Source organism: Urocitellus parryii, chromosome 1 (genome assembly GCF_045843805.1).
Source record: "Urocitellus parryii isolate mUroPar1 chromosome 1, mUroPar1.hap1, whole genome shotgun sequence".
In the NCBI taxonomy this organism is placed as follows: Eukaryota; Metazoa; Chordata; class Mammalia; order Rodentia; family Sciuridae; genus Urocitellus; species Urocitellus parryii.
In genome coordinates, this window is record NC_135531.1 from 251877892 (window position 1) to 251905187 (window position 27296).

Sequence of the window (27296 nt, forward strand, 5' to 3'; positions counted from 1 at the left end):
TCAGTTTTTTTTTCCTCCATTAAAATACACATTAAGAAATGATGTGATAACTGGAGCTCTAGCTCTTGGTATGTATAAAATGAGGACCATATCCTAAGGGTGAAAGGAGGTGGGGTCCTAAGGAAGGTGGAACAAAACCACTATTCAAGCCCTGCACTGCCTCTGGACTTCTACATACAAGAAAATTAAACTCCTAATTGGTTCAATCCACTATTAATTTGGCTCTCAACTGCAGCCAAATATAGATGTTGTTTCCCAGGCTTCAACAGGTACATCATTTGAAATGTACTGAATTTCAGTCCAATAATGAGACGAAACTGATTCCCATATACTAAAAGGTTGTAAGTTTGAGGTCTCTGTCTGAGGAATACCAATCCATTAAAGACTGAAGTCACATTTTAAAAAGACATTTGTATTTGGTATACAACATACATAAAGACAAATGCTAATGTTATAAAATTTGTAGAATGTTTAATATACCAACCAAAAGATTTTGTCTGGAGAATATATTCTTATCTGTACATGAAGATAGGTTAGGGAAAGAGGAGATTCCTGGTTATCCTGAAATTTGTATGCAATTTCTAAAGGATCTGACATATCTTTAATATGAAGTTCTTCATCTAAAATAACTCAATGAAGTCTTAATAAATTGGCAACATCTACATTTTTTAATGTTCTAAATATGTACAAAGTCTTATTTTCTTATAAACACTACTTGTTTTACCAAAAGGAAATTAGATTTCCATTTCTTTTCTTGTAACATTTTCTATTAATCTTTCTAAAAAGATGCTAACTAAAGAACCCAAGCTTCTCCAATAGAAATAAAAATATGGCCAATTAAGTACTCTAGTTCTAATAATATTCTTTTATAGTATTTCAAAAGCAAATATTAATTCAAACCAATAACTGTAAAAAGAAGTTTAAAAAATCTCAGTTTAATTTCCACAGTCCGTAGGGTAGAGAATACAGGCCACATTTTATTTTATACACACAAAATAAAAACGAGTAATATGTTAGCTTTCATGAAGGGTGAAAACAATAAACCTTAATCTAAAAGGCTGCATCTGCATCAGCGTAATCTGATGATTCTCTACCAATTTCATTTACAGAATGCCTCTATATCAAGTCATTATTCACTTTCATGCCCCCACATGGGAAGTGGTAGGGGAATATCTGTAGGAATACAATTTATTGTCTGCACCTCCACTTAGAAGTAGCTGTATAGAAAGACAGAAAAATACATAAAAACATAAGTAAGTACAATCATTCCATATAATAGCTAAGCCTAAATAACCACTAATAATTTGTTTAAAAAAAAAAAAAACAAAAACAGCTAACTAAAGAACCCAAGCTTCTTCAACAGAAATAAAAATATGACCAACTAAGTATTCTACTTCTAATAATATTCTTTTATAGTATTTAGGAATTACAAATGAGCAGTTAACTGACATTGAACATTAGCACTTATAGGGACCACTTACAGAAAATTTCACTACTATTTGGGTTGAGTACCCCTAATTCAAAAATCTGCAGTTTGGACTGGGGAGGTAGCTCAGAGAAGAGTGCATGTGGGAGGACCTGGGTTCAATCCCCAGTACTAAAACAAATCAAAAGCAAAAATCTATACTTCAGAATACTCCAAAATCCATGTTTTGAGCACAAACATGATGCCACAAGTGGAAAATTCTGCACCTGACCTCATGTGATAGGTCACAGACAAAACAGGCATACCAAAATACATTGTATAAAATTACCTTCAGGATATATATATATATATATATGAAATAAAAACGAATTCTGTGTTTAGACTGTGTCCCATTTCCAGGATAACTCATTTATGTGCAGATATTCCAAAATCTGAAAAAAATCTGAACTTTGAAATGCTTTTGGCAGCAGGCATTTCAGATACTCAGCCTGTATGATGATACAGGATACTAAAACATCAAAAATGATCATTTGAATTTGGTTGAGGGACAGTATGCCACTGTACTTTCTATGAAGCTTTTGTCAAGATATGTAATAAAATAGTTTGAAAATTGATACAGTTTTCCTTACTTAAGAAAAACAAAAGTTTTTAAAGGACAGTGCATTAATTGTTTGCAAATGGATATTGCAAATTATTCAAGTTGCCCTGGGACCTGTATTTAGAGAGAATTCTTAGGCAATAAGACATTATGTGTATACATACAAAATTAAATGGTAATTCTTTAAACACGTTTTATAATTCATATTTATTACATAGGATTTTTGTGACTAGTAAATACTTTGATCCAGTTAGTCTGAAATAGTGAATTTATGGACTTAAAATCTCTTGTTAAGAATCTCATGAGAAGGGCTGGAGCTGTGGCTCAGTGGTAGAGCGCTTGCCTAGCATGAATGAGGCCCTGGGTTCGATCCTCAGCACCACATAAAAATAAACAAATAAAATAAAGGTATCCTGTCCATCTACAACTACAAAAAAGTTTTTAAAAAGACTCATGAGAGGAGCTAGGGTTGTAGCTCAGTGGTAAAGTGTTTATCTGGAACATGTGAGGCACTGGGTTTGATCCTCAGCACCACATAAAAATAAATAAATAAAATAAAGGTGTTGTGTCCATCTAAAACTAAAAAAATATAAAGATACTCATGACAGAAAAGAAATTGCTTCAAAATTTCAAATTTTACTATTACCAGAAAACAAAATAGTTTCTTGAGATGTGAGGTTTTTTATTGTAGAACAAAATTATAAAAATGATATACATTGAAACTAATAACTTTATAAACACAAATACCATATTTATTCTAATAATATAGTCTCCTTTTCACCACGTAACTAATGAATTCTTACCCCTGTGTCTGTCCAGTCCACACTTAGAACCTTATCTTCATGAGCAGCCAGATCATAGAGAGGAGCCTTACAACTAAAAGAGGAAAATATTAACATGCTATATATATTCACAGGATTAAAACAAACATTTATGAATAATCACGCTTTCCTCAAAATTTTACAGGATTTACCATCCTTGCCTGAATAACCATTTAATCTGAGTCTTAACTCAACCACCTTTACTATTTTTCTTGTATAATCAGCAGACTACAGAGATTTATTACAACAAATATATTCAGGAAAAATGTTATTTAGTTTTAAAGATTTATTCATAATTAGGCCCATTTCACACTTCCTTCACTATTTTTCTTTTATACTCAAATCGTGGCTTTGTTTTTTTTTTAATATTTATTTTTTAGTTATAGGTGGACACAGTGTCTTTATTTTACTTTATGTGGTGCTGAGGATCAAATCCAGTGCCTCACACATGCTAAGCGAGCACTTTACCTCTGAGCCACAACCCCAGCCCCAAATCGTGGCTTTGTATACACTTTATCTAGCCATTTCTACCCTGATAACTTCTATATTTATATTTTTAGCCCAAACTTCTCCCTTGAGCTACACATGTATATCCAATTGCCTGACACTTGGATGGGCACAAGAAATTTGAAACAACAAATCAAAACTTCTGATTTTCCCTCATATATCAACTCATTGTTCTACCCTTTCCCACCATGGTTAAGTGGCACCATCAATCACCTAACTGCTTAGGCAGAAAATGAGAGCATTATCCTGATTCCAATCTTCACATTGAATCCATAAGATAGTAATCCTGCCTGAGCCATCCTCAACATACACCTAGTACCCAGTTATTTATCTGTAATGCTGCCACCACAGTTCAAGTCACAATTATCTGTGTCTTGAATTATGAGAGCCTCTCTGCTTTCATTCTTGCTCCCTTGCTCAAAACCCTCCAAAGCATTCCAATCACATTTAAAATAAAACCCAAACTCATTACCATGTTTTAGCAGGTCACCACCAGCTGCTTCATGTCCTGCCACTCTCCTCTCTGCTTACTTTACTCCATCAACACTGGCCTTCTTGCTATTTTGCCAATATGCCAAGATTCTGCCACCTTATCTGTTGTTCCCTCTGCTGTGATATGTGCATGGTTCATTCCTTCCCACTATTAGCTCACTACTGCAATATCAGAGGGACCCTCCCCCAAGAAGTGTTCCTTTACTCAGCTACTTTCTTCATAGAACTTACTACTATCATCAGAAATTATGTTAACTGCAATGTAAAATGTTTAAAATGAATATAATAGCTTCTGGATGTTAACAAGTCATGTATCATAAAACAGTATTATAATATATTACAAAGCAGATTTAAGGACACAAACAGGCATTTAGTTAATGCATCTTTTCTACTTGTAAAGACATGTAAATAAGTTCTGTATGCAGTTTTTTTGGAGTGCGCTCGCTCATGCTTGCTCTCTCTTTCACGCTCTCTCTCTCTCTATTATTATTATTATTATTACCATAGCACTAGCCTATAAGTAAAGAAATATACCTTTAACACATAATTATCTTTATGTTTTTAATTTTTCTATTAACATAATTTATATTAAGGTTCAAGATAATCTTTCTAAACTATTTTTTCCTGTTTTATAACAAAGTCAGAAAGATAGATTATATACTTCTGATTTTTGTATTTTTTGATAAAAGATAAAGCAACATGGCATTAGGTTTTTTCAGAATGCTAAAAAACAACATACTAAAAATCCTTTGATTCTGGCTTTTTTGAAATATCAGTATTTTTGAATATTAGGTAGTAAAACCAAGAGCTTTTTTTCCTAACCCTTCCAGGCAGTTTTTTTATTTTATAATAGTAACTGATATCTTTGGTTTATAGAGAATAAAGAGGACTTACCTTCTTGTATCCCACAGCTTGACAATGTTATCTAAAGAGCCTGAAATCAGCTGCTGTTCATGAGTAGGAGACCACTTTACAGCTGTGACCCAGCCTGTGTGTGAGGTCAGGGATAGTGACACCAAAGAACCATCTGAACAAAGCAAAAAAGATAACAAGTACTAAATTTTAGAACAGAAAAATAGGCAGAACCAACCTAAAAAATATTTGGAGAAATCCTTTTTTTTTTTTAAACATGCGCCAATATTTATACAACTCACCTTTGGTTCGGGGATCCCACAGTCTTATATGCCTATCTGTGCTTCCAGAAGCTAAACGTTTACAAAGTGGAGAATAGGAAATACAGTTAAACACTTTATTTCCTGTCTGAAAAGGAAAAGAAAAGTACATTTGACTATGATAGACTAAAAGTAAGCATTTCTAGAAGTTTTTGTCACTTAAAATATCAAAGTTAATCAGAGGAGTACTGAAATCCTTACCAAAGTTGACTTAAGACCGCCCGATTCAACATCCCATACTTTAATTGTGTGGTCCCAAGATGCACTGCAGATTTCTTCAGCATCTGACCAGAGTACTGAGGAAATTGCTTCTGTATGGCCAGAGAGGGTCACCATGGGAGTCTAGAAATGGAAGATCACCCCCCAAAAAGGGAATGGCATTTTCATTTCAGAGTAATTAGAACAATAGTAGTAGTTATTAACTTCCAAAGCCATATGCCAGGTATTTTTGCCAGGTGTTTTAGTTTTGATATCCTGCTCTATTTCTCCTTTGTAACAATCCTCCAAGGTGGATATATCTGTTCTTATTTTATACATGAAGATACTGAAACTGAAATAATTGCTCAACATGATACAGCTTATAAGTGGCAGACTTGAGTTTAAAACCAAATAGCACTCCCAAGTTTCTAGTTTTTCTATTGTATTCTGACTCTTCCTCATCTGTTCTACTTTTCATTTTAAGCAGTATTAACACTAATTTAACTCTCTCAATGATTAAACATAATGTTAAAGTCCTGTCCCCAAATGGCCTTGAACTGACCCAGTCTTTCCTCTCTTCTCCTATCCTGTAGTTCTCAGAATAACTGTAGAATATGCTGGGAATGTAACATCCTGAGATACGGATGGACTGACCGGAACAGCCTGGGCTCAGTTCCAGCCCCCCCTAGAAACAGGATGTCCTTCAAAGCATTGCCCAGTAGGTCTCATGACCTGTGGGTATAAACCCCAGGTGTTGCTGCTTTTTGGGATTCGTCACTGTGGTGAAAGTGGGGCACACAGTTAAGACTCCATCTACCCCGGGCAGCTTCCTTGGGAGATTGACTCACAATGGATCCTAGGCTTCTGTTGGCCCTTGCTGCTTCTTTGTAAGTGATAAAATCTATTTCATGTAACTTGTGGCATGTGAATGTGTTCTGTCTCACTGGACTAAAGCAATCAGTAAAACTGCAGTGGATGGAAGTGTATAAACTCTTACTCCTAGTGGTTAGCATAGTGATGATCTTTACTGTCCTCTATGCAGTGGGGTGGGTGGAGGAGCTTCCTCGGTTAGGATCTGTTATTAATGAACCTGCTTCACAGTTAGTGAAAAAAACTTTTAGGTCAGACAGACCTAGGTCTGAGTTGAGGTGCTGCCAATTTCTACATGACTCCTCCAGGTAAATTAATCTCAAAACATTCTTGGCACTCCACTTCCTCAGCATCTTTAAATCCTATTTGTTTTGTTTGTTTGGTACCAGGCATTGAACTCAAGGTCTCCTTAACCACTAAGCCAAATCCCCATCCCTTTTTATTTTTTATTTTGAGACAGGGTCTCACTAAGTTGCTTAGAACCTTGCTAAATTGCTGAGGCTGGCCTCAAACTTGCGATTCTACTGCCTCAGGCTCCTGAACTGCTGGGATTATAGGCATGTGCCATCACACCCAGAAGTTCTATTGTTTAATCTTTAAAGGATGTCCATTAATTAAAAACCTCAAACTACGTATAGAGCCTATAAGGAATATGTGGGAAAGACAAAAAGAATTCTGGGGTGGGAGGCAGTTGATCTCCTTTTGTAACTGTTAGAGTTAGATTTCTTAAATATAACCTCGTCTGTAACTGGAAGGGTTATGCTAGATCAGGGAATACACTTTATTAGTAAAATGCCAGGAAATAAATATTTTAGACTTTGCCAGCTATATGCAGTTTCTGTTGCATATTGTTATTTGTTTTTATAATCCCTTAAAAATGTAAAAACCATTTTTATAGCACTATAATATAAAAAGAAGTATACATAATATAAAAAATAAACCCAAAATGGTTGTTGGGCTGTGTTTGTCAATTCCTGGACCAATTATACAAATACTGCTTTTCTGGCTCTAAAATTTTCCTAAAAGTAGTAAAGGAACCTGATAAAGAAGTAGGAATAAGAAAGATAATCAGAAGCTTATAGGATAGAAAATGACAAGGTAGAAAGAAACAACAGGTAAACTATAAATAATAAGCTATCCCATTCTTAGATGGTAAGTCAAGAGAAAGGAAAACTTATGTTCACATAGAAACCTGAACATAAAAAATATTATACTGTTTTATTCATAACTACCTACCTGGAAAACAACTATCCTTCAACTTACGAATGATTAAACCAACTGTGGTATATCCATATAACAGAATCCTACTCCACATCTAAAAGGGACAAACCAATGATACCCTCAACAACATGAGTGAGTCTCAACTACCTTATATGTTAAACAAAAAGGGCTGATATAAAAGTCTATGCGCTTTGTTATTCTACTTCTGTGACATTCTGGAAAACTTGTAAAAACAGAACAGATCAATGGTAGTGAGGGTATGGAGGTGAAACTACAAAGGGGCAACATGAATTTTGTTGGATGAGAGACCCTTCTGTATCTTGGTTGTATGACTGATCAAAAGCCAAGAGCTGGGTTGGGTTGTAGCTCAGTGGTATAGTGCTTGCCTGGCACCTGTAAGGCACTGGGTTTAATCCTCAGCACCACATAAGGAAAAAAAAAAAAAAAAAAGCCAAGAGCTATAACCAAAAGAGCAGGTTTTATTTTATTTTTTTAAAGAAGAAAAGTCAATATTGGTGTTATTACTATAAACAAATTGAAGCGGAATAGTACAGGAGGGAAAAAAGAATTATAAAGGAAGAAATTTTATGTTAATATATGAAGCAAATGACAACTAAATGATTGGCAACATTATTCATATTAATACAATTCAGGTACTGGAACAGAATGCAGAGGTGACTTTCAATATATGTCTTATTCCATTTTTTAAAAATCCAAAGTTTTCTATAATTTCTAATTACAGCAACATTTTCACTACAAAAATTAGCACTTTTCTGGCATTATTTCAAACAACAAATTATGAATACATGTATTTAAGCCCTATATAAAGCTAAATGAAAAACTGAATATACTATTATTTCTCTCAAATGAACAATGGAAGCAATTTTATAAATGCATTCCTCTAAAAATAAAAGGTATTAACCCAGGGCAGTGAGTGATATGAAATACCTGTTAATTCATACATTCATTAAAGAACATGAGTCTAGAATATATAAAGAACTCTTAAAAATTTAGAAAAAGATAGACAATATACTTCTTTTATTTTTAATTTTTTTTTCTTAGTTGTAGTAAGACACAATACCTATATTTATTTTTATGTGGTGCTGAAGATGGAACCCAGGGCCTCGCACGTGCTAGGCAAGCGCTCTACTGCTGAGCCACAATCCCAACCCCAATAAACTTCTTTTAAATGGGCCAAAAGATGAACAAACGTTTCACATTTAAATATCAAAAGGCTAGGGTTTAAATTAAGTTCCACCAAACATCACCAAAAAATGGGTAAAATAATACACTTTTCTTTCTTTCTTCCTTCCTTTATTTTATTAGCTACACATGCCATTACAGTGATCTTAGCAATTCATACATTTGAATCAATTGCGGTACAATTTCTCATTTTTCTGATTAATAATACACTTTTCAAAAAGTAAGTTAATGTGTAGTCAAGTGTAGAGGGTTGCACCTGTAGTCCTAGCTACTAAAGTGAGTTAATATATGTATATGTTACATGGTAAAATAGTCATGGCATTGACCATATCAAGTGCTGGTGGGAATATGGAGTAATTTGAGCTTTCATTTACTGTTAAATGAAGTGAAAATTGATATAGCCCATTTTGGAAAACTTTTTGACAGTATCAAACATGCAGAAAGCCAAACATGTGCATACCTTGTGTGACCCAGCAATTCTACTTCTGCACAGTGATCACACACATAATCCCAAAGCCAAGTATAAAAACTTTCTTAGCAGATTTATTCATTGTGGCCTCAAGTTGGAAATCAACTAAATGTCCATCAAAAGAAGAATTTAAAAATTGTGGTATATGAAATTTAAAAATAGGTAAAACTAAATAAGATGGTATATGTCAGAGGTGATTATCTTTCAGTGTCTATTGACTGTGAAGTAGACTAGAGGGAATTTTCCGGGTGCTGTTTATTCTCCATATTTTGATGTGAGTAGTGATTACTTGGGTATATACCTTTGTAAAAATTAATTGAGGTGTACATTTAAACTGTACACTTTACTACATGAATGGCAAACTTAAAAAGAAAGAGAACAAACCTACCTTTTCAATAAGGAATTTTTATAACTTAAGAAATCTTTTTCTACTCAGATACATTCCTTAGAGATTTGATCAGAGAAATACATCAATAGAAATTACCACTGAATGCACTATTTAATTGGTACAGCACTTCCAGCTTTAATTTGTCCTACAAGAGTAAGGAAAATAAGTACTTGCCAGATCTTTCCTTTTGCAATTCAGCAGTATATTTTTAAATGTACTAAGAAGTTCTTCATTACTACTTTCAGTTGGAACCAGTGAGTGTATTGTTTATTGCATCTTGATGAGTTTGATGAATCATTTATGATCAACTCTTTTCTCATTTTCAACAATATTTGTAAGATATCTTATTGGTGACTACAGAAATAAAGTGCAAATATGTGCTTGATTACTGCACATTCATTATAAATATTAGAAAATAAATGAGAAATGTTTTCCTAAACCTTGCTCAGTATTTTCTTCTCATTAAGTATATAAAAACAAAGTAGATCACATTATGACACATATCTTCATAACAAAATAGAATGAATTAAGGATCTGGATGAAAAGTCAAACTCATGGAAGCAAGAGCAGACCTGTGATTGTCAGGGGCTGAAGTATAGGAGAAATTGGGAAAAGTTGGTCAAATGGTAAAAATTTTCACTTATGAGGTGAACAAGTTCTGTGAATCTAGTGTATAGCAAGGGTGATGATATTGTGTGTGTGTGTGTGTGTGTGTGTGTGTGTGTGTGTGTAATCATCATTTTACACATTCTGAATGTAGTCAATCTTTATTTGTAAATTGAACATTTTTTTAAGGAAAACAAAATCTGGATGAACTGTTCAAAATCTGGATGAACAGTTCAATTTAATGGGATCTAAAAACTAAATGATAGAGGCAATTTCCAAATTAAACTCCTAGTGGATTAGGAGATATGACTTGCATCCCTAGTAGAAATTATATCCTTACTATGTGAAATAAATAATATTGAAGTCAGGTAATTAGTTGCTTCTCTTAACTCTAGTGCAAGATTGAAAAACAAAAGATCCTAATTCAGAGTGTACCATGAAATCAATTACAATAGCTCTATAATCAGCCTACCAAGCTGTAAGCTTAACTCAATGCTACTCAATTCCACGATTCAGATAAATGTAGCAATAGTACAAGGTTTATAAGAAAAATTTACAAATTTACTAAAAGAAAGCTTAATATTTTTCACCTACTGAAAGCAATCATCTTTTTTTTAGTAGGTTTATAAAGTGAAGAAGGTAAAACAAAAGAAAATACAAATAGGAAATGCTGTTCAATTATCACATATTTATTAAAACAGATCTAAGAAATTACAGTCAGTTCTACTACTTACCCTTGTTAGCCCCAATTGTTCTGTTTTCTGTTTCTTTCTTGGTCTATTTGTGGATTCCTCCATTTCATCTTCTTCATCTGTGGGGACTACATCAGAGACAACAAGATTTAATATTGGAAAAACGTTGTCAATATTAATTACAAACTGTTTGAAAGAATTTTTTGCATCTCTGGGTATACAGTTTTTCTGTATTATCTCAGTTCATTAGGAAAAGGATTTTTTATTTTAATCATTTTGGGAAACAGAAAATTATACATTAAAAAAAATATCTGGATTACTAATATTCAAAAATAAGAATAAGATCACCATTATGAAAAGAAATCACTTTACCATAGCTATGAAAAATTACTTACTATTAGTTCTAGGATTACAACCAGATTGTACTTCATTACAAAGGAAGTACTAAGATAAACAATGTTAAAATGAGATACATTCAACTATAACGCACCAATGAAAAAATGTGGGGAAAAAATGGACATACATTTCAGTCATCTTTATTCTCCTTGAGTATTTCATTTTTTTTTAACAAGGAAAAGTGATACATAGTTATTTTTTGTTTTGTTTTGTTTTGGTGATACTGGGGTCAAGCCCAGGGACTCACATGTGCTAACTAGGCAAGTGTATCTACCACTTGATAACTATCATTATGACTGGTATGAGAAGAAATCTCACTATAGTTTTGATCTACATTTCCCTAATTGCTAATGAATGTTGAACATTTTTTCTTGTATTTGTTGCCATTTGTATTTCTTGTTGAGAAATGTCTGTTTAATTAATTTGCCATTTATTAATTGGGGCTTTTTTTTGGTATAAAGTTTTTTTGAGCTCTTCATATATTCCAGATATTAATCCTCTATCAGAAGAGTAGCTAGCAAAGATTTTCTCCGATTCTGTAGGTTCTTTCTTCACATTCCTAATTGTTTCCTTTGCTGTGCAAAAGCTTTTTAATTTGATGCTGTCACATTTATTAACTGTTGACATTATTTCCTGAATTTTAGGGGTTCTATTGAGAAAGTCAATGCCAGTGCCTAAGAGCCGGAGTGTTGAGCCTACATCTTTTTCTAGGAATTGCACAGATGGTCTAATTCTGAGGTTTTTGATCCATTTTGAGTTGATTTTTGTGCAGGGTAAAAGATAAGGATCTAGTTTCATTCTTCTACATAGGGACAACCACTTGTCCCAGCTCCATTTGTTAAAAAATGCTGTCATTTCTTCAATGTGTTTTTGGCACCTTTGTCAAGTATCAGATGAGTATAGATATGTGGCATCCCACTTATATTGGCATTCAACACAGATTTATCTCCCGTCATCTATTCAGTACCATGAGTCTGTTTCTGACAGTACCATGCAGTTTTTGTTACTACAGCTCTGCAGTATAGTTTGAAGTCAGGTATTATGATGCCTCCAACATTGCTTTTTTCGGCTTTAAATTGCTTTGGCTATTCTGAGTCTTTAGAATTCCAAATGAATTTTAGGAGTTTTTTTCTAGTTCTGTGAAGAATGTCAATTGTATTTTAATAGGGAGTGTATTGAATGTGAATATTTTATGGCCATTTTAACAATATTAATTTTGTCTATTCATGAACATGGGAGGTCTTCCCATGTTCTGTGATCTTCTTTAATTTCTTTCTTCAGTGTTCTACACTTGTTGTAGAGGGCTTTCATCTCCTTGGTTAGATCTATTCCTAGTTTTTTGTTTTGTTTTGTTTTTGACGCTATTGTGCATGGAATTGTATTCCCGATTTCCTTCTAAGGACATTGTTGTTGGTATACAGGAAAGCTGTTGATGTTTATATGCTGATTTTTTTTAACCTGCTACTTTGCCGAATTATTTATTAACTCCAGAAGTCTTTTGGTGGAATGTTTTGGATCTTCTAAATGGTATCATCTGCAGAGAGTGATAATTTGACTTTTTCCTTTCCTATTTTTATCACTTTTATTTCCTTCTGTTGCCTAATTGCTCTGGCTAGAATATCTAGGAATATATTAAATAGCAGTGGTGAGAGTAGAAATCCTTGTCTTGTCCCAGTTTTAAAGGAAATACTTTCAGTTTACCCCCATTTATTATGAGGTTGGCTTTGAGTTTTTCACACAGAACCTTTCTGATGTTTAGTAGGTTCCTTCTATACCTCGTTTCTTCAGTGTTTTTATCATGAATGGGTGCTGAATTTTGTCAAAGGCCTTCTCTGCATCTATTGAGATGACTAAGTGATTCTTAATTCTGTTTATGTGATGAGTTACATTTATTGATTTGTATCAAACTATCTTTGCATCTCTGGAATAAAATCAACTTGGTCATAATGTATGATCTTAATATGTTGCTGAACATGATTCACTAATATGTTAAGAAATTTTTGCATCTAAGTTCATCAGAGATATTGGTTTTCTTTCCTTCATGTGTCCTCATCTGGTTTTGGAATAAGAGTGTTACTGGCTTCATAGAATGAATTTGGAAGTATTCCAACCCCTTCTGTTTCACGGAATAATTTGAGGTGTACTAGTATTAGTTCTTTTTTAAAGGCTTGATAGAATTCAGCTGAGAATCCATCTGGTCCCGGGCTTTTCTTTGTTGAACACAGTTGTTTTTTGTTGTGGTGCTAGGGATTCAACCTAGGGCCTTGTGCATGCAAGGCAAACATTCTACCACCTGAGCTATTTCCTCAGCCCCCTGATTTTTGGTTTTTAAAAATCTTTGTTACATATCATTGGACAGGTAGCACACCCAGATTGAAAACTACAGATTTTAATGTTTTGTAACTCTAATGAATATTAATCTGCTTTCCCTAATGTGATTATAAACCCCTAAAAGTGATAGCTAACATACAATATCTCATTTATACAGCTCTACCAAAAAATACCACAAAAGGAAAAATTTCTAAACTAAACTACTTTCTTCCTCAAATTTGTTTGCTTTCATCATTTTTATAAAATCTACTAAAATGGATCTTTTTTTTTTTTTTTTTAAAGAGAGAGTGAGAGAGGAGAGAGAGAGAGAGAATTTTTTTTTTTTTAATATTTATTTTTTTTAGTTCTTGGCGGACACAACATCTTTGTTGGTATGTGGTGCTGAGGATCGAACCCGGGTCGCACGCATGCCAGGCGAGCGCGCTACCGCTTGAGCCATATCCCCAGCTCCTAAAATGGATCTTATACATAATTATTTAGAACTGGTTAAGTTTTTCTTGATTCCTCTTAATTCTGCTTTCTGAACGGTATGGGGAGGGTATTATACTGTAAAACAGCAGTTCCCTCAGAAGTAATATTCAGGTCTTTTTACCTGTGCAATTAATAGTTCTAGTTACAAGATTTTAAAATCCAAATATTTGGATGTGTGCTTTTCCTTTTTTTCTTCCCACCAGTATCTCTTATTATCATCAAGACATCGTCCTCTGAGTCTTTCCTCTCCTCCAACTGCTCCTTTTAATCTGTTTTCCAAGTAAGAATATTAACCTTGATATTACCAATTTCATTGAAAAAATTTTTGTTAAAAAGTAGGGCTGGGGATGTGGCTCAAGCGGTAGCGCACTCGCCTGGCATGCATGCGGCCCGGGTTCGATCCTCAGCACCACATACAAACAAAGATGTTGTGTCCACCGAAAACTAAAAAAAAAAAAATGATTAAAAAAAAAAAAAGTAAACCAGAGGCTGGGGTTGTGGCTCAGTGGTATAGCCCTTGCCTGGCATGTGTGAGGCACTGGGCTCAATCCTGAGCACCACATAAAAAAATAAACAAAATAAAGTTAAAACAAACAAACAAACAAACAAAAAACTACACAGAGATTTCATCTTTTTTTTTTTTTTAAGTATACCAGCTTAACTAATAAATTACTCTATCTCAAAAGTCACTATTTTTTTTTCTCTTTTTCTGCAGTTCTGGGATTGAACCCAGGGCCTTGCAAATTGTAAACAAGTGCTCTATCACTGAGCTACATCCCCAGCCCATTCTTTTTAAAATGACTTAAAGTGAGTAAAGATTATTCAAAAGATATTTTTGTTTATTTCCATGTTTCTTAATAAGAGAACTCTGTGAGAATTAAAGTGATCATGTTCCACTGCACCACTGTTGATGCTTGGGGCAATTCAATCTTATCCAATAAATAAGGGAGAGATAGAGTAAAAAACAAAGTCTTAAAACACACAAAATGTTCTAATATGTCACTATAATATACTCCTTTATACATATCCTAAAAAGCTTTGTTTATGTTTATGGCAAAACATGGGTGTAATAAGTCCTTATCAATTGAATTCTTAAAACATTAATAAGCCAAAATAATAGGAATATTTAATTTACCTGTAGACCAGATCTTTAGCATCTTATCCCAGGAACCACTGCAAAACTGAACAGATAGAGATGAAGGGGAAAAGCATGTGATAAAACTCATATTCACCCTGTTTTTTCTGCTATTTGATTTGAAAACTGACTTTGCTTATTTAATCTCGGTGGAACACAGGCTTTGAAATCCTTTACTACCACGGTATCATCTGCCCAGCTTCCTAGTCTCGTGGGACCTGCTGTATTCTCAGTCTCCACAGCAGTCAAGGGAGCTGCCATTATTATGTGCTCTGGTGGTGTTTACTTAGATCAGGGTGAGCAACTGACCTACACTGTACTAGTCATTTTCCCCCCATTTAGAACCTTTAAAAACCCCTATGTTCCAAGAACGGAAGTTTGTCTTTCTCCAGACACACAGAATATAGGATTATAAGACCTGGGAAATGTTTACTATCATGTGGAGAAAGCCAATTTTGGGCAAGAGAGAATAAAGTTGACTTAAGAAGACAAGAAGGTGAGGGTATGCTAGCCACATTCAGGCTTCCATTCCACTAGCTCCTGAGGCTCAAATGCATCATCACCTTCCTAATGATATGGTGGTTCACTCTTGTTGGACATCATAGGTCCAATAGGCCTAAACCAGTTTATGATGAGTTTCTGCCTTTTATAGTCAAGAGTCAGTGTATGATTAATTCACCTAAATTTCAAGTCCATAACATGTAAACTTTCTGTATGGCTCAAAATGAAAAATCAAATCTTTACCTTTAAATGTATCAAATGTCCTCTGTTATTCTAACTGGCAAAGAAACATGGAAACACTCTTAAATCTAGAATACTTTTTTTCTTTTTAAATATTTTTTTAGTTGTTGATGAATATTTTATTTATTTATATGTGGTGCTGAGGATTGAACCCAGTGCCTCACACATGCTAGGCAAGTGCTCTACCACTGAGCCACAACCCCAGCCCAAATCCACAATACTTTATGTGGCCTAGGAAACTTTCAAATTTTAAAAGGGTTTTTAAAACCTCATAAGTCAATATAGTATTGCTCTTAGGTTTGTGTCCTTTTTAACTAACATTTACCATTTTGTCATGATAAAGAGTACATCAGCATTAATGGTAAAACAATCTCTCTTAACATTAACATTAATGTATGCTACATCTCAGATTATTGTTTTAGGTATTTTGAATTGATGACAGCATTTAGAGTAGCTGATTAATTACTATGATTAAAGAAAGAAATTACTTGTTTACCTGACTTCTTAAGTATTTTACAGTTTATTTAAGGTTCTAAACCAGCGCTATCCAGACTAGGGAAAAAATCTTTATATCTCTTATTGCATGAGTATTTGCTTAGGGTTTCAAATCATATTCTTTATCCACTGATTGTTAGGAAAGTATATGAATTACGGGGAATTTATATAAAGGAAAAAAAGTTTAGTAAAATGCTTAAATTCTACTTTAACAAAGTACTAATAACTTAGTAGTTACTTACTTTAGTTCCTGAGCTATCAACAGCTATAGAATCCACACTTCCAGCATGACCTCTGCAACAGTGTAGGGCTTTCACTTTGTTTTTCTCTACATTCCACTCCCACAAGAGAATGGTCTGATCCATAGAGGCACTCAGTAGTAAGCAAGACAAACTATCTGAAGAAAAGAGAACATAATAACAAGAAACAAATTAGTACGAAATTTATATAATCATGTTCTTAAACTGAAAAATTCAAAATTTTTGATGGATTTAAAATATAAATGCACATAGGAGGCTTTTAAAAGAAAGTTAATGTATACACCTATAATCTTAGAGACTTGGGAGACTAAGGCTTGAAGATCACAAATTTGAGGCCTGCCTCGGCAACTTAGTGAGATCCTGTCTCAAAATAAAAAAATTGAAAGTGTTGGGAATGTAGCTTCAATTTTAGTATTGCAAAAAGATAAAATAATGATAAACATAAATTTAAAAAAATAAAGAAATCTAACATGGCATAAAAGGAAAGAATCTTTAAAATTAGAAGATATGCATTTAACACACTCAAGAAACTAAAAAATATATACTACCTAATATAATGTTAGAAAAGATTCACTGCCATCAATTTATGGATTTTTTTAAAAAAATGTCCTTTTCTTCTTGAACAGTGTTTTTTTTTTTTTTAAACACTGTGTTTCTGAAAGATCTTACAATAACTATGGCATGAAGCATTTCATACTCATTCTATTCTCCATTCTTAACTTGCTCTGAAAATAGGATATTTCCAAATTCCTTTCTAGTATTCCTCTTAGTTTCAGCAAAAAGTCCTACCTTTTTTCACCCAGGCCACATCTTTTACAACGTCTGTATGTCCCACAATTGTCATTATTGACTTTCCTTCCAAGGACCAGATTCGAGAAGTCTTATCATAAGAACCAGTCAAGATCCTATAAAGAGGAAAAAATTCTGTGAACTTAATAAAGAGGCTTTTTCAGGCTCTGAAAATCAGTTATGTTTCTATGGCAACTACAAAATAAATGGTGGAGATTATATTTTTAAATGCTTTTTATTTATTTGTTTATTTTAGTTGTCAATGGACCTTTATTTTATTTATTTACATGTGGTGCTAAGAATCAAACCCAGTGCCTCACACATACTAGGCAAGTGCTCTACCACTGAGCAACAACCCCAGCCCTTAAATGCTTTTTTAATATGAAGATTTTAAAATATATCAGATGTTATATTATACTTTAGAGTTTTCCTGACCTACTAATATAGCAACTGAAAACCCTATATTTCACTTTTATTATTATTGAAAATACTAGAAATCCCAGGGAAACTATGCAAATAGTTTATAAAGCCTAATAGTGCTTTGTAATTAACCAGGGAAAAGCATTAAAGAGATAAACAGGGCTGGAGATGTAGCTCAGTGGTAGAACATTTTCCTAGCATGTACAAGGCCCAGGATTCAATCCCAACACCACAAAAAGTAACAAAGCAAGAAAAAATATTTAAAGTAAAATCAGTTAAAACATGGCTTTGTGTAATAATTCCAGAGACTCATTTTTAAAGGTAAGATCTTCCTATGATTCACTCTTGAGGTAGTCTTCTACAAGTAAGTTCATTACGGATTTACTCTGAGCCATCTATATTTTCTTACTTGACTCAACTGTGCCGACTGTAGCCCTAAATTTTCATGATCTACATCTTCATGGTAGTAGGCCAGGAGATCTGTGGCTATGAAAGTTACTTTTCTTTTAGGAAATAAATTATATCCCTGGTCGTAAAAGCAACATACTCAAACCCAGTAAATTAAATACTTTAAGACACTTGACTTGTATAAAAAATAAAGGTCACATCTTGAAACAGAAAAGAAACCTACCAATAAATACCAGTTTTCTTTTTGAATACACTGAAGGCAAAAATCTTTCTGTCTGCTGTGATCACTAATACACATATAACAAACTTACTCTGACAAAGAACAGGGAGTTGGAAAAAATATTCATATAGTGGATTTAAAAAGACTTAAGAAAGTAAGAAAAGAGAAGAATATTCATCTATTAGTACCATTCCTCTGCTCCTTTAATTGAACTGATCCAGTCATCATGGAACATGCATTGCTCTGGCTGGGGTGCAGTGTACTTCTCCACATATTCTAGTTCCACAACCTCTTCCTAGTCAGCGAGAAACCAGAAACCAGAAATCAATTGGTGATTTGGTTTTAAAATATTACTATGAAGATAAAGGAACCCCCAACTTAATGTATCTCCTTCATGTTAGTCTCCTGTATAACCCAGAAAATTTGGAGCCACTGAAAAAGTAAAAAACTTTACCAAACAGTGTGCTACGAATATATACGGGGTTGTGGCTCAGTGGTAGAGCACTCACCTTGCAGGTGCGAGACACTGGGTTCAATCCTCAGCACCACATAAAAATAAATAAGTGAAATAAAGGTATTGTGTCCACTACAACTAAAAAATAAATATTTAAAAAAAAAGAAATAGCCTTAGAAAAATTATGCTAAATGTGGGTAGAAAAACATGAAAAAACTTCAAAATAAAAAAGATAAAAGCCTACCATTTAATTGGTAGAGTTCCTATTTAGGATGTTGTAATAGTTCTAGAAATGGGCAGTGATGATGGTTGCATAATATTGTAAATGAACTTGATGCCACTAAATTGTGTACTTATATATTTTACCACAATTTTTCAAACCATAAAAATTGTAAAATCAATTGTAAATTGTATATTTAATTATAAAAACAATATCAAGGATGGACTGGGGGGGCTGGGGATGTGGCTCAAGCGGTAGCGTGCTCGCCTGGCATGCGTGTGGCCCGGGTTCGATCCTCAGCACCACATACAAACAAAGATGTTGTGTCCGACAAGAACTAAAATAAATAAATAAATTCTCTCTCTCTCTCTCTCTCCCCCTCTCCTCTCTCTTTAAAAAAAAAAAAAAAAAAGGATGGACTGGGGTTGTAGCTCAGTGGTACAGCGCTTGCCTTGCATGTGTGAGGCACTGGGTTCAATCCTCAGCACCATATTAAAAAAAATAAACAAACAAAGTTATTTTAAAAATTCCTTTAAAAACAAAACAAAAAAAAACCCCAAGTCTGAAAATTAAAAGGAGAGGAAGCACAATAAATCATAATAACCTAACAGCCATAGTTTTTATATGTAAAAAATTATTTTGTATTGCTGTATTAGTATAAATATATTTGCTACTCCATTTCTTGGCATTTCTTTCATAAATATGAAGAACATGTTAATTCACCTGCATTTTCTTAAATAACATGTTCTTATAAGAGGTTTAAAAATTAAATATATAGAAATTATGATTTCACAGAAGAAAACAATAATCAAAACAATCTCGAGTATTATAGATAGATTCAGACTGCTTCTACAAGGAGTTGCAATATCTGATAATGCTTTAAGCAAAATACAGAAGGTAGTACTTGAACTTACTGATGAGATGTTCTCCAGTTCCATGTGTTTGAACAAGGGCATTCGCAAAAACTGGCCCTTGATAAGGAAATCAAACTCCACATGTTTGTGGAACTCTAAAGAAAATACAGAATAAAATTATTTGCATTCTTAGGGTCTGAAGTATTATTAATAAAGATACACAAGAATCCCTGAAATAAAAACATACACATTAACCCACTGTGGCCTGAGTTTCTCTAGAATTTCTTATAGCACATCAGACAAATGTATTTCAGTAAACCATGTGAATTTTCAAGAACAATAATACTTTGTTCTGTTGGTATAAGATTTTTCTTACTATTGCTGCTGTAATTGTTGTTGTTGTTTTATTATTATTATTATCATCATTACTGGTATTGGGCATTGAAATTGCATCTTCAAAGTTTTCTTTAATGTGTTAGACTCTATCACCTATGTAGCCAGTAAACTAGCCATACGTAAAGTTTGGTGAGATTTCTAGTTTCATTTTTTTTGGCAAGATTATTTGTAGGCATGTATTTCCTCTGCATCATAGGAGGATGCACATAACATTTAGTTCTGTCTCTTTTTAAGATGTATGATCCATCTTTGGACTCAGATGATGTCAGTTGGATCCAAAGCATCATAATGTTCCCTGTCAGCTATTAACCTACTTAATGGCCATAGCAGCTAATGGTAATCACACTTATATCCTTTGTTTCACTTGGAGTCAGGAACTAGTAATCTAATTCTATCATTCTTTCTATACTTGTTAGCTATAATCCTCCTAAAAGAAAAATTCCCTCATCAAGTATTTGGCTTGCTGTGTTTTAAAAAATCTTAAATCTGAATCATTTGTATCTTCAACTCAAGAGCAGTCGTTATTCAATTTATATTATATAAAATTTTGTCATTTTATATATAAAAATGACAAATATTTAGTCTGTAAGTTCAGAAGTTTATAAATCAGAATTGTTATACATTCACAATTAAAGTAAAGAACTGGATCAACTGCAAGTGCTACAAGAGGCCAGGTGTGATGGCACACTCCTGTAACCCCAGTGACTCGGGAGAACAAGGCAAAAAGATCACAAGTTTGAGGCCAGCCTCAGCATGTTGTCAAGACACTGTCTCAAAATAAAAAATAAAAAGGGCTAGGAATGTAGCTCAGTGGTAGAGCATTCCTGAGTTTAATCCCCAATACTGCAAGGAAGTAAACAAAAATGCTATGTGAGTATCTTTGAATCAGAACTGTAGCTTGCTAGCAATAAACATATTACAGGCCCTGAATATCCCCAACTTAAAAAAAAGGCTGTTCAAAAACATCATATCAAACTTCACAAAAAAATTATGGGACTACTTGAAGATGAAGAAGGGGCAAATATCAGGCATTAGTTTATAACTCTTATCTACCCATTCTTCCAACTAAGGCATTCCTCTAATAGAAGAGCTGCTTTGCGCATTGAAAACAACTGAATAAAAACATGCTTGCCTCTACATGGTACTACTTTGACAAATTTTGTTTTTAAAGATTACACTTTATGTGGCACAGCGGTAGTGCATTTGCCTGGCTTATGTAAGGCACTGGGTTCGATTCTCAGCATCACATTACGAATAAATAAATAAATAAATAAATAAATGGTTTGTCAACAACTAAAAAAATATTAAAAAAAGAAGATAACACTTTATTTTATTTTTCATTTTTTATGTTCAGTTTTCTGTTTTATGTAATGTTCCTTTACTTTAAAAAAAAAAAAAAAGAACAAACATACTGAAAATTTCAAATGTATAAAAAAGTCGAGAACAATAAGCCCTTAAAGACTTATCATCTAACTTCAACAATTAACAACTCATGGGCAATCTTATTTCATCCATATTTTAATGCTCATTATACAGTTTAACAGACAACTTATTAGTTCATATATGCTTATCTTTAAAATGTTTTTACTTGATATTCTTGTATGTAATTTTTTTTTAAGATGGACACCATATCTTGACTTTATTTATTTTATTTATTTGTATGTGGTGCTGAGGATTGAACCCAGTGCCTCACACATGTGCAAGGTAAGCGCTCTACTGCTGAGCTATAACCCCAGCCCCTATATCCATTACATTTGTATGACTTCTGAAAACACATACACACACAAATACCAGTATTATACTGGCATTTTGTTATAACATAAAACAAATACTCAAATTCAGATACTTTTGTTTTGCTTTGCAGCTAAAGAGATGTGTAGCTTTGAGCTTCACTAGCAAGTGGGACCTAAGCACTGAGACACTTATTTTATGCCTACATAATTCACCCTCCATATCATGGTCATACTGCCTTGAGTATCTCTGTATCACAACCAGTATGCTAAAATCTTTATTCTTAAATTAAAATCACCTTACCTCCATATTGACTTAAAAAGCAGATTAAACAGAAATATTTTTTTTTCCTGAGTATTATTCTTTCAAAGTATCATGCAGCAGAAAAATCTGTATGTTACAATTTATATTACTGTTACAAAATTCATATATTGAGTCAAATAAATAAAAATGTATCTTAGTGCAGCTATTGGTACTATACCCTCTGAACTTCTCTGAGTCAAAAGCATATATACCCACCATTTTTGGCCTCCAGCAATTTATTGATGATGTTACTAAGGTCAGCAATTTCAGAGGTGGCAGGAATTGAGAAGGGAACATCATCTACCACATATCTATAAAAAGAAAACAATATGTGAAAATCAAGTCAACAAATATTTTAACCAATGTGTGTTTATTCATTCAACAAACATTTATTGGATAACTACCACACTGAGTAAGCAAAATGAATGAAAATATGTCTATTCTCTAGTGAGGTTAAAGTCAGGTAATCAAATACAATTAGTTTTGTAAAAACAATGCTATAAATGATAATGGATACAAAATGAGAGAATAAGAAGTGATAAGTCATTTCAATCAAAGAAAAGGAGTGGTGGTGCAAGGTCTGAAAGGATGCCTCAAAATCATTCTTAAGCCTCATCTAGAAAAGTAATTTTTGTCAGGGGAGGGAGGAGTAGGCATGAAAAGTACACAAGAAAATAGGGAGAAGAGCAAAACAATAACTAGGAGTTGTTTCTATTTCAGAAAGTGTGATTTTGCTTTAGGCAGTGACCAAAGATAAGGCTATGCCACGTTTATGAAATAGCTTTTACTGTTTTGAAAACACAGCATCACTGTAGCAGTCCAAGTTACAGAATATCATCAGAATTTTGTTTAGCTAGATCTTTCTGGGTGTGCAATGGAAACTGGATTAGGGGGGTGGGGGAATAGCTCAATTGGCAAAGTGCTTGCCTGGCATGCCCAAGGCCCTGGGTTCAATCCCCAGCACCACAAAAAAAAAAAAAAAAAAAAAAAAAAAAAGAAAGAAACTGGATTAGAGGAACACAGGAGAAGAAGCAGATTAGGAGACTCATAAGAAAGAATGTGGGAAAATATTTGCAAACATATATCTGATAAGAAGCTTATAGCTAGAACATACTTAAAACTTGCAAATCTGTAATAAAAAGATAATTGAATTTTTTTTTAATTGGCAAAGGATTTGAATAGATGGTTTTCCAGAAAATATATAAAAATGGCCAATAGGCTCAGAAAAGATGTTCACAGTTATCAGAGAAATGCAAATCAAACCATGAAGAAATATCACGATACTAGGGTTGCTGGAGTGCCGCAGTCTGGCTGGGCACAAATAACCGGGAGGTCATGAGCCACTTGTAGAGTCAAGCAGGAACGAACTTTATTCCACGGGAACTCCCCAGGAACTCAACGGTAACTCCGGGAGAACTCAAAAGTAGCGGGCATCCAGGCATCTGAGGTAGCAGGAGACGCCCTATTGCCGGACAGCAGAGGTCCATATACACAACTGAATACACAGCCTGCCCCAATCCAGCATCATCCAGTTACAGCAATCAGCCATCATCCGAATAATTATACACAGCTTAACTTAACCATCATCATCCTAATGGCTCGCTGGTGCTACCCCTCAACCACTCCTTCTGGCAAAATGCCAGGAGCCATCCTGACTTGGTTGTGGCTCTCAACACTGGGGAAAAAAAAAAAAACAGCTACTAAAAGATACTGATGAGGTATAGAGAAACTGGAACCCTCATACATAGATGGTTGTAATGTAAAATAATGTAGCTGCCTGGAAAACAGTCTGACAGTTTCTCAAAAAGTTAAATGTGGAATTACCAAATGAAAACATATGTTCACACAAAAACTTGTAAGTTAATGTTCGCATAAACACTATTCATAATAGGTGGAAACAACTTAAATGTTTAACAATTGGACATGAATAGAAAAATGTGATATATCAATACAATGGAATATTATTTGGTCCTAAGAAGGAAAACATACTATAGCATAGATGAACCATGAAAACAACATAGTAAGTGAAAGAAACCAGTCACAAAGACCATGTATTAGGTGGGGTGTGTAGCTCAGGGGTAGAGCTTTTGTCTAGCATTCTCTAGGCTTTAAGTTTAATTCCCAACACCTAAATAAATAAGCAAATAAATAAATAATTCCATTTATAAAAAACATCCAGAATAGACAAATTTACAGAAACAAATAGTAGCTCTGGGGGCTAGGGATGTGGCTCAAGCGGTAGCGCGCTTGCCTGGTATGCGTGGGGCCCGGGTTCGACCCTCAGCACCACGTACAAAGACGTTGTGTCCGCCGAAAACTAAAAAATAAATATTAAAAAAATTTCTTAAAAAAAAAATAGTAGCTCTGTGTTTACCTAGTGGTTGGAGCTGGGATGGTGGGGTGGGGTGAGGATAGCTAAAGGGTGATGAAAAATGTCTAACGTTGACAGAGGTGATGTGGCACAACTGTGAATATGATACTGCTGGTCCTCAAACTACCCTTGGAATAATAATAGCTATATATTTGCCATGTCCCAGAAAGCAGCTATTCCAAAAAGTAACAAAACATAGAATTAAAATTTTTGCTTCTTCATTTTACTATTTTGATCAATAAAACAGGGAGGGAAGAATAATGTGATTCTCTTTTACACACGTGCATACACATATACAGTGAATGTGAATTTTATATGTGAGTGTGCATATATATGTGTGTGTGTGTATATATGTGTATACATATCTATCTACACATACCAATATGTATTAATTGAAAGGAAGAAGCAGAACTTTAATTTCTAAATTTTGTTGCCTAAGAATGGGCACAAACACACACACACACACACAGTGATCTATTATTATTTCTTACAACTTTCTGTGAATCAACAATTATCTCAATAAAAATTTCAATTAAAAAATACAATGGCAACTGGGCATGGAGGCGCACCCTGTAATCCCTGTGGCTCGGGAGGCTGAAGCAGGAGGATCATGAGTTCAAAGTCAGCCTCAGCAAAAGGAAAATGCTAAGCAACTCTATCTCTAAATAAAATACAAAATAGGGCTGGGGATGTGGCTCAGTGGTTGAGTGCCCCTGAGTTCCACCCCTGGTACCCCCCCAGAAAGTAATAATAATGACAGTGGCTATGCTAGTGCATTATCACATTCCTTGAGAAATATTAAGGCTAAGTATATAAATTAATGTTCATTAATGATATGATTTATATATACTGTGAACAACATAAGAGTGAAAATGATTTAAAGGTTAACTCATAAAAGTTATAAACACTAAATCAAAGGTATAATCTTAATTCAAGAGGGAGATTTCTAAATTATGCCTGACATTAGCATAATACAACATATATATATATATATATATATATATCATTCATCATTAGTACCAGAAAAATTTGACAAACATTGTTGACTCAGTCAACCCAAGAAGTTTAAGACATGGTTTCTGCATTTAAGGGACTTAAAATATTAATAGTGCAACTTACACCACAAGGTAGTACATAAGTAGATTTCAAATATGTTCTACAAATCTAGGAACCATTGGTAAAAATCGCTTTGTACACACACGCACACACACACACAAAAAAAAAATCAATGGCAAATGTTTGTATATAAATGATATTTACACATATGTAAGTACATTTTATAAAAAGAGTACAGCATACAACACAATATACACTGAATTGACTTCAGTTCTACCAACCCTCTATTCAGAGATCCACTTTCTACCCTGGTTTATAAAAGCATTTTCTATCACCTACTTAAAAAGAAAATTAAAAACAAGGAAGAACAGTAGAAGAAAGAGACCAAGGGGAAGGAGGAGGGGAGAGAAAGGGGAAATAATGGAGAATGATATCGGGCAAATTATATTTTTATATTGTGTGCATGAAGAAATAATGTAACAACGAATCCCACCACTAGGTACCATTATAATACATCAATTAGAAATATAGGGGGGAAAAGGCAGTTATGTTTTCAGAAGCTGTGAAACACCACTAGCAGCCAGTTTGTAACGACACGGCCCTTTTGTTCACTGTTCAAATTATGCATATGGTGTGCATCATTCAGAAAGCAAACCCGCAGCCCTTCAGTTTCCTCCATACACAATTCAAATTATATGGAGCCCAGGAAGCGAGCAGTAAGGAGGTGATCTTGGAGACCCTCTGAGAGGTTCCTGAGAAACCCTTGCAAGGCACCACTTCTGAGGAGACCAGGGGCTCAAGTTAGGAGAACAGCAGGAACAAAGGGAAAAAACGGTGGCGGGGAGTAGCTGACAGCAAAGACAATGACAATCGGGAAAAACAAGAACACAAGGTCGTGCCTGGGAAAGAGGCTAATCCCGACGGCTGGGCCGCTTACTTACTTCTTGTTGTCAGTGTAGAAGCGTGTCTGGAGCTGAGCCATGGCGAGAAGACTTGGCCTCGAAAACGTATGAGTTAGCAGTCAAAAAAGAGGTGCTTTTTAACCTCTTAATACTACAAAAAGAGATAATTAAAATTAGTCTGAACGGGTAGGCGAGAACTGCGGTCCAAGACTGATTTCGGCTTTCTTCCCCCGGGTTTCCTCAGCAGAAGGCACCACGAGGTTCACCTTCCACACAGGCCCAGCCCGCAAACATCAAATACCTATTCCTAGATTTAGGAATCACCGATTGGTAAAGCACAGTCTTAAAGGCAGAGTGCCCCCTTAATCTTTTTTTAGATTTCTTTCCATACCTTTAGGCTGTGATCGATTAGGAAGCTTGAGAAATTTCCAACTCAAATCTGTATTTTAAAATAAAACACTATCGTTAGACTGGATACTTCAAACGCAGTTGTGAGATACTACAATTCCCAGGAAGCCGCGCGTCTCAAACGCTGTGACCACTGGGAACTGTAGTCTTGTCACGGTGTATCAAGATCTCTTATTTGCATTAAATCCTCCTGACTCCAGCCATATATTTATTAAACTTCCTCTAGTTGACTAAGATCTTCCCAAGTTCCTTTTCTTAGGTATGTTCTCAAC

At 34.3% G+C, this 27296-nt stretch overlaps 1 protein-coding gene across 2 annotated transcripts; it reads right to left on the bottom strand.

Annotated features, from left to right (window-relative positions):
• Positions 1-27124, bottom strand: Wdr12 (WD repeat domain 12). Of its 2 annotated transcripts, XM_026405329.2 has the most exons (14): positions 27008-27124; positions 26656-26767; positions 22504-22598; positions 19918-20012; positions 18518-18624; positions 17282-17397; positions 16475-16629; positions 14997-15042; positions 10706-10791; positions 5218-5358; positions 4999-5104; positions 4739-4871; positions 2828-2900; positions 1-1217 (listed from the first exon to the last, which is right to left on the bottom strand). In XM_026405329.2, the coding sequence occupies exons 2-14, from the start codon at positions 26694-26696 to the stop codon at positions 1140-1142; spliced, it is 1272 nt and encodes a 423-aa protein (XP_026261114.1). In that variant the 5' UTR covers positions 26697-26767; positions 27008-27124; the 3' UTR covers positions 1-1139. The 2 variants fall into 2 exon arrangements, with proteins under 2 accessions (XP_026261114.1, XP_026261113.1); XM_026405328.2 differs by lacking the exon at positions 27008-27124 and having other exon boundaries at positions 26656-26977.
• Positions 27125-27296: the final 172 nt, after the last annotated feature.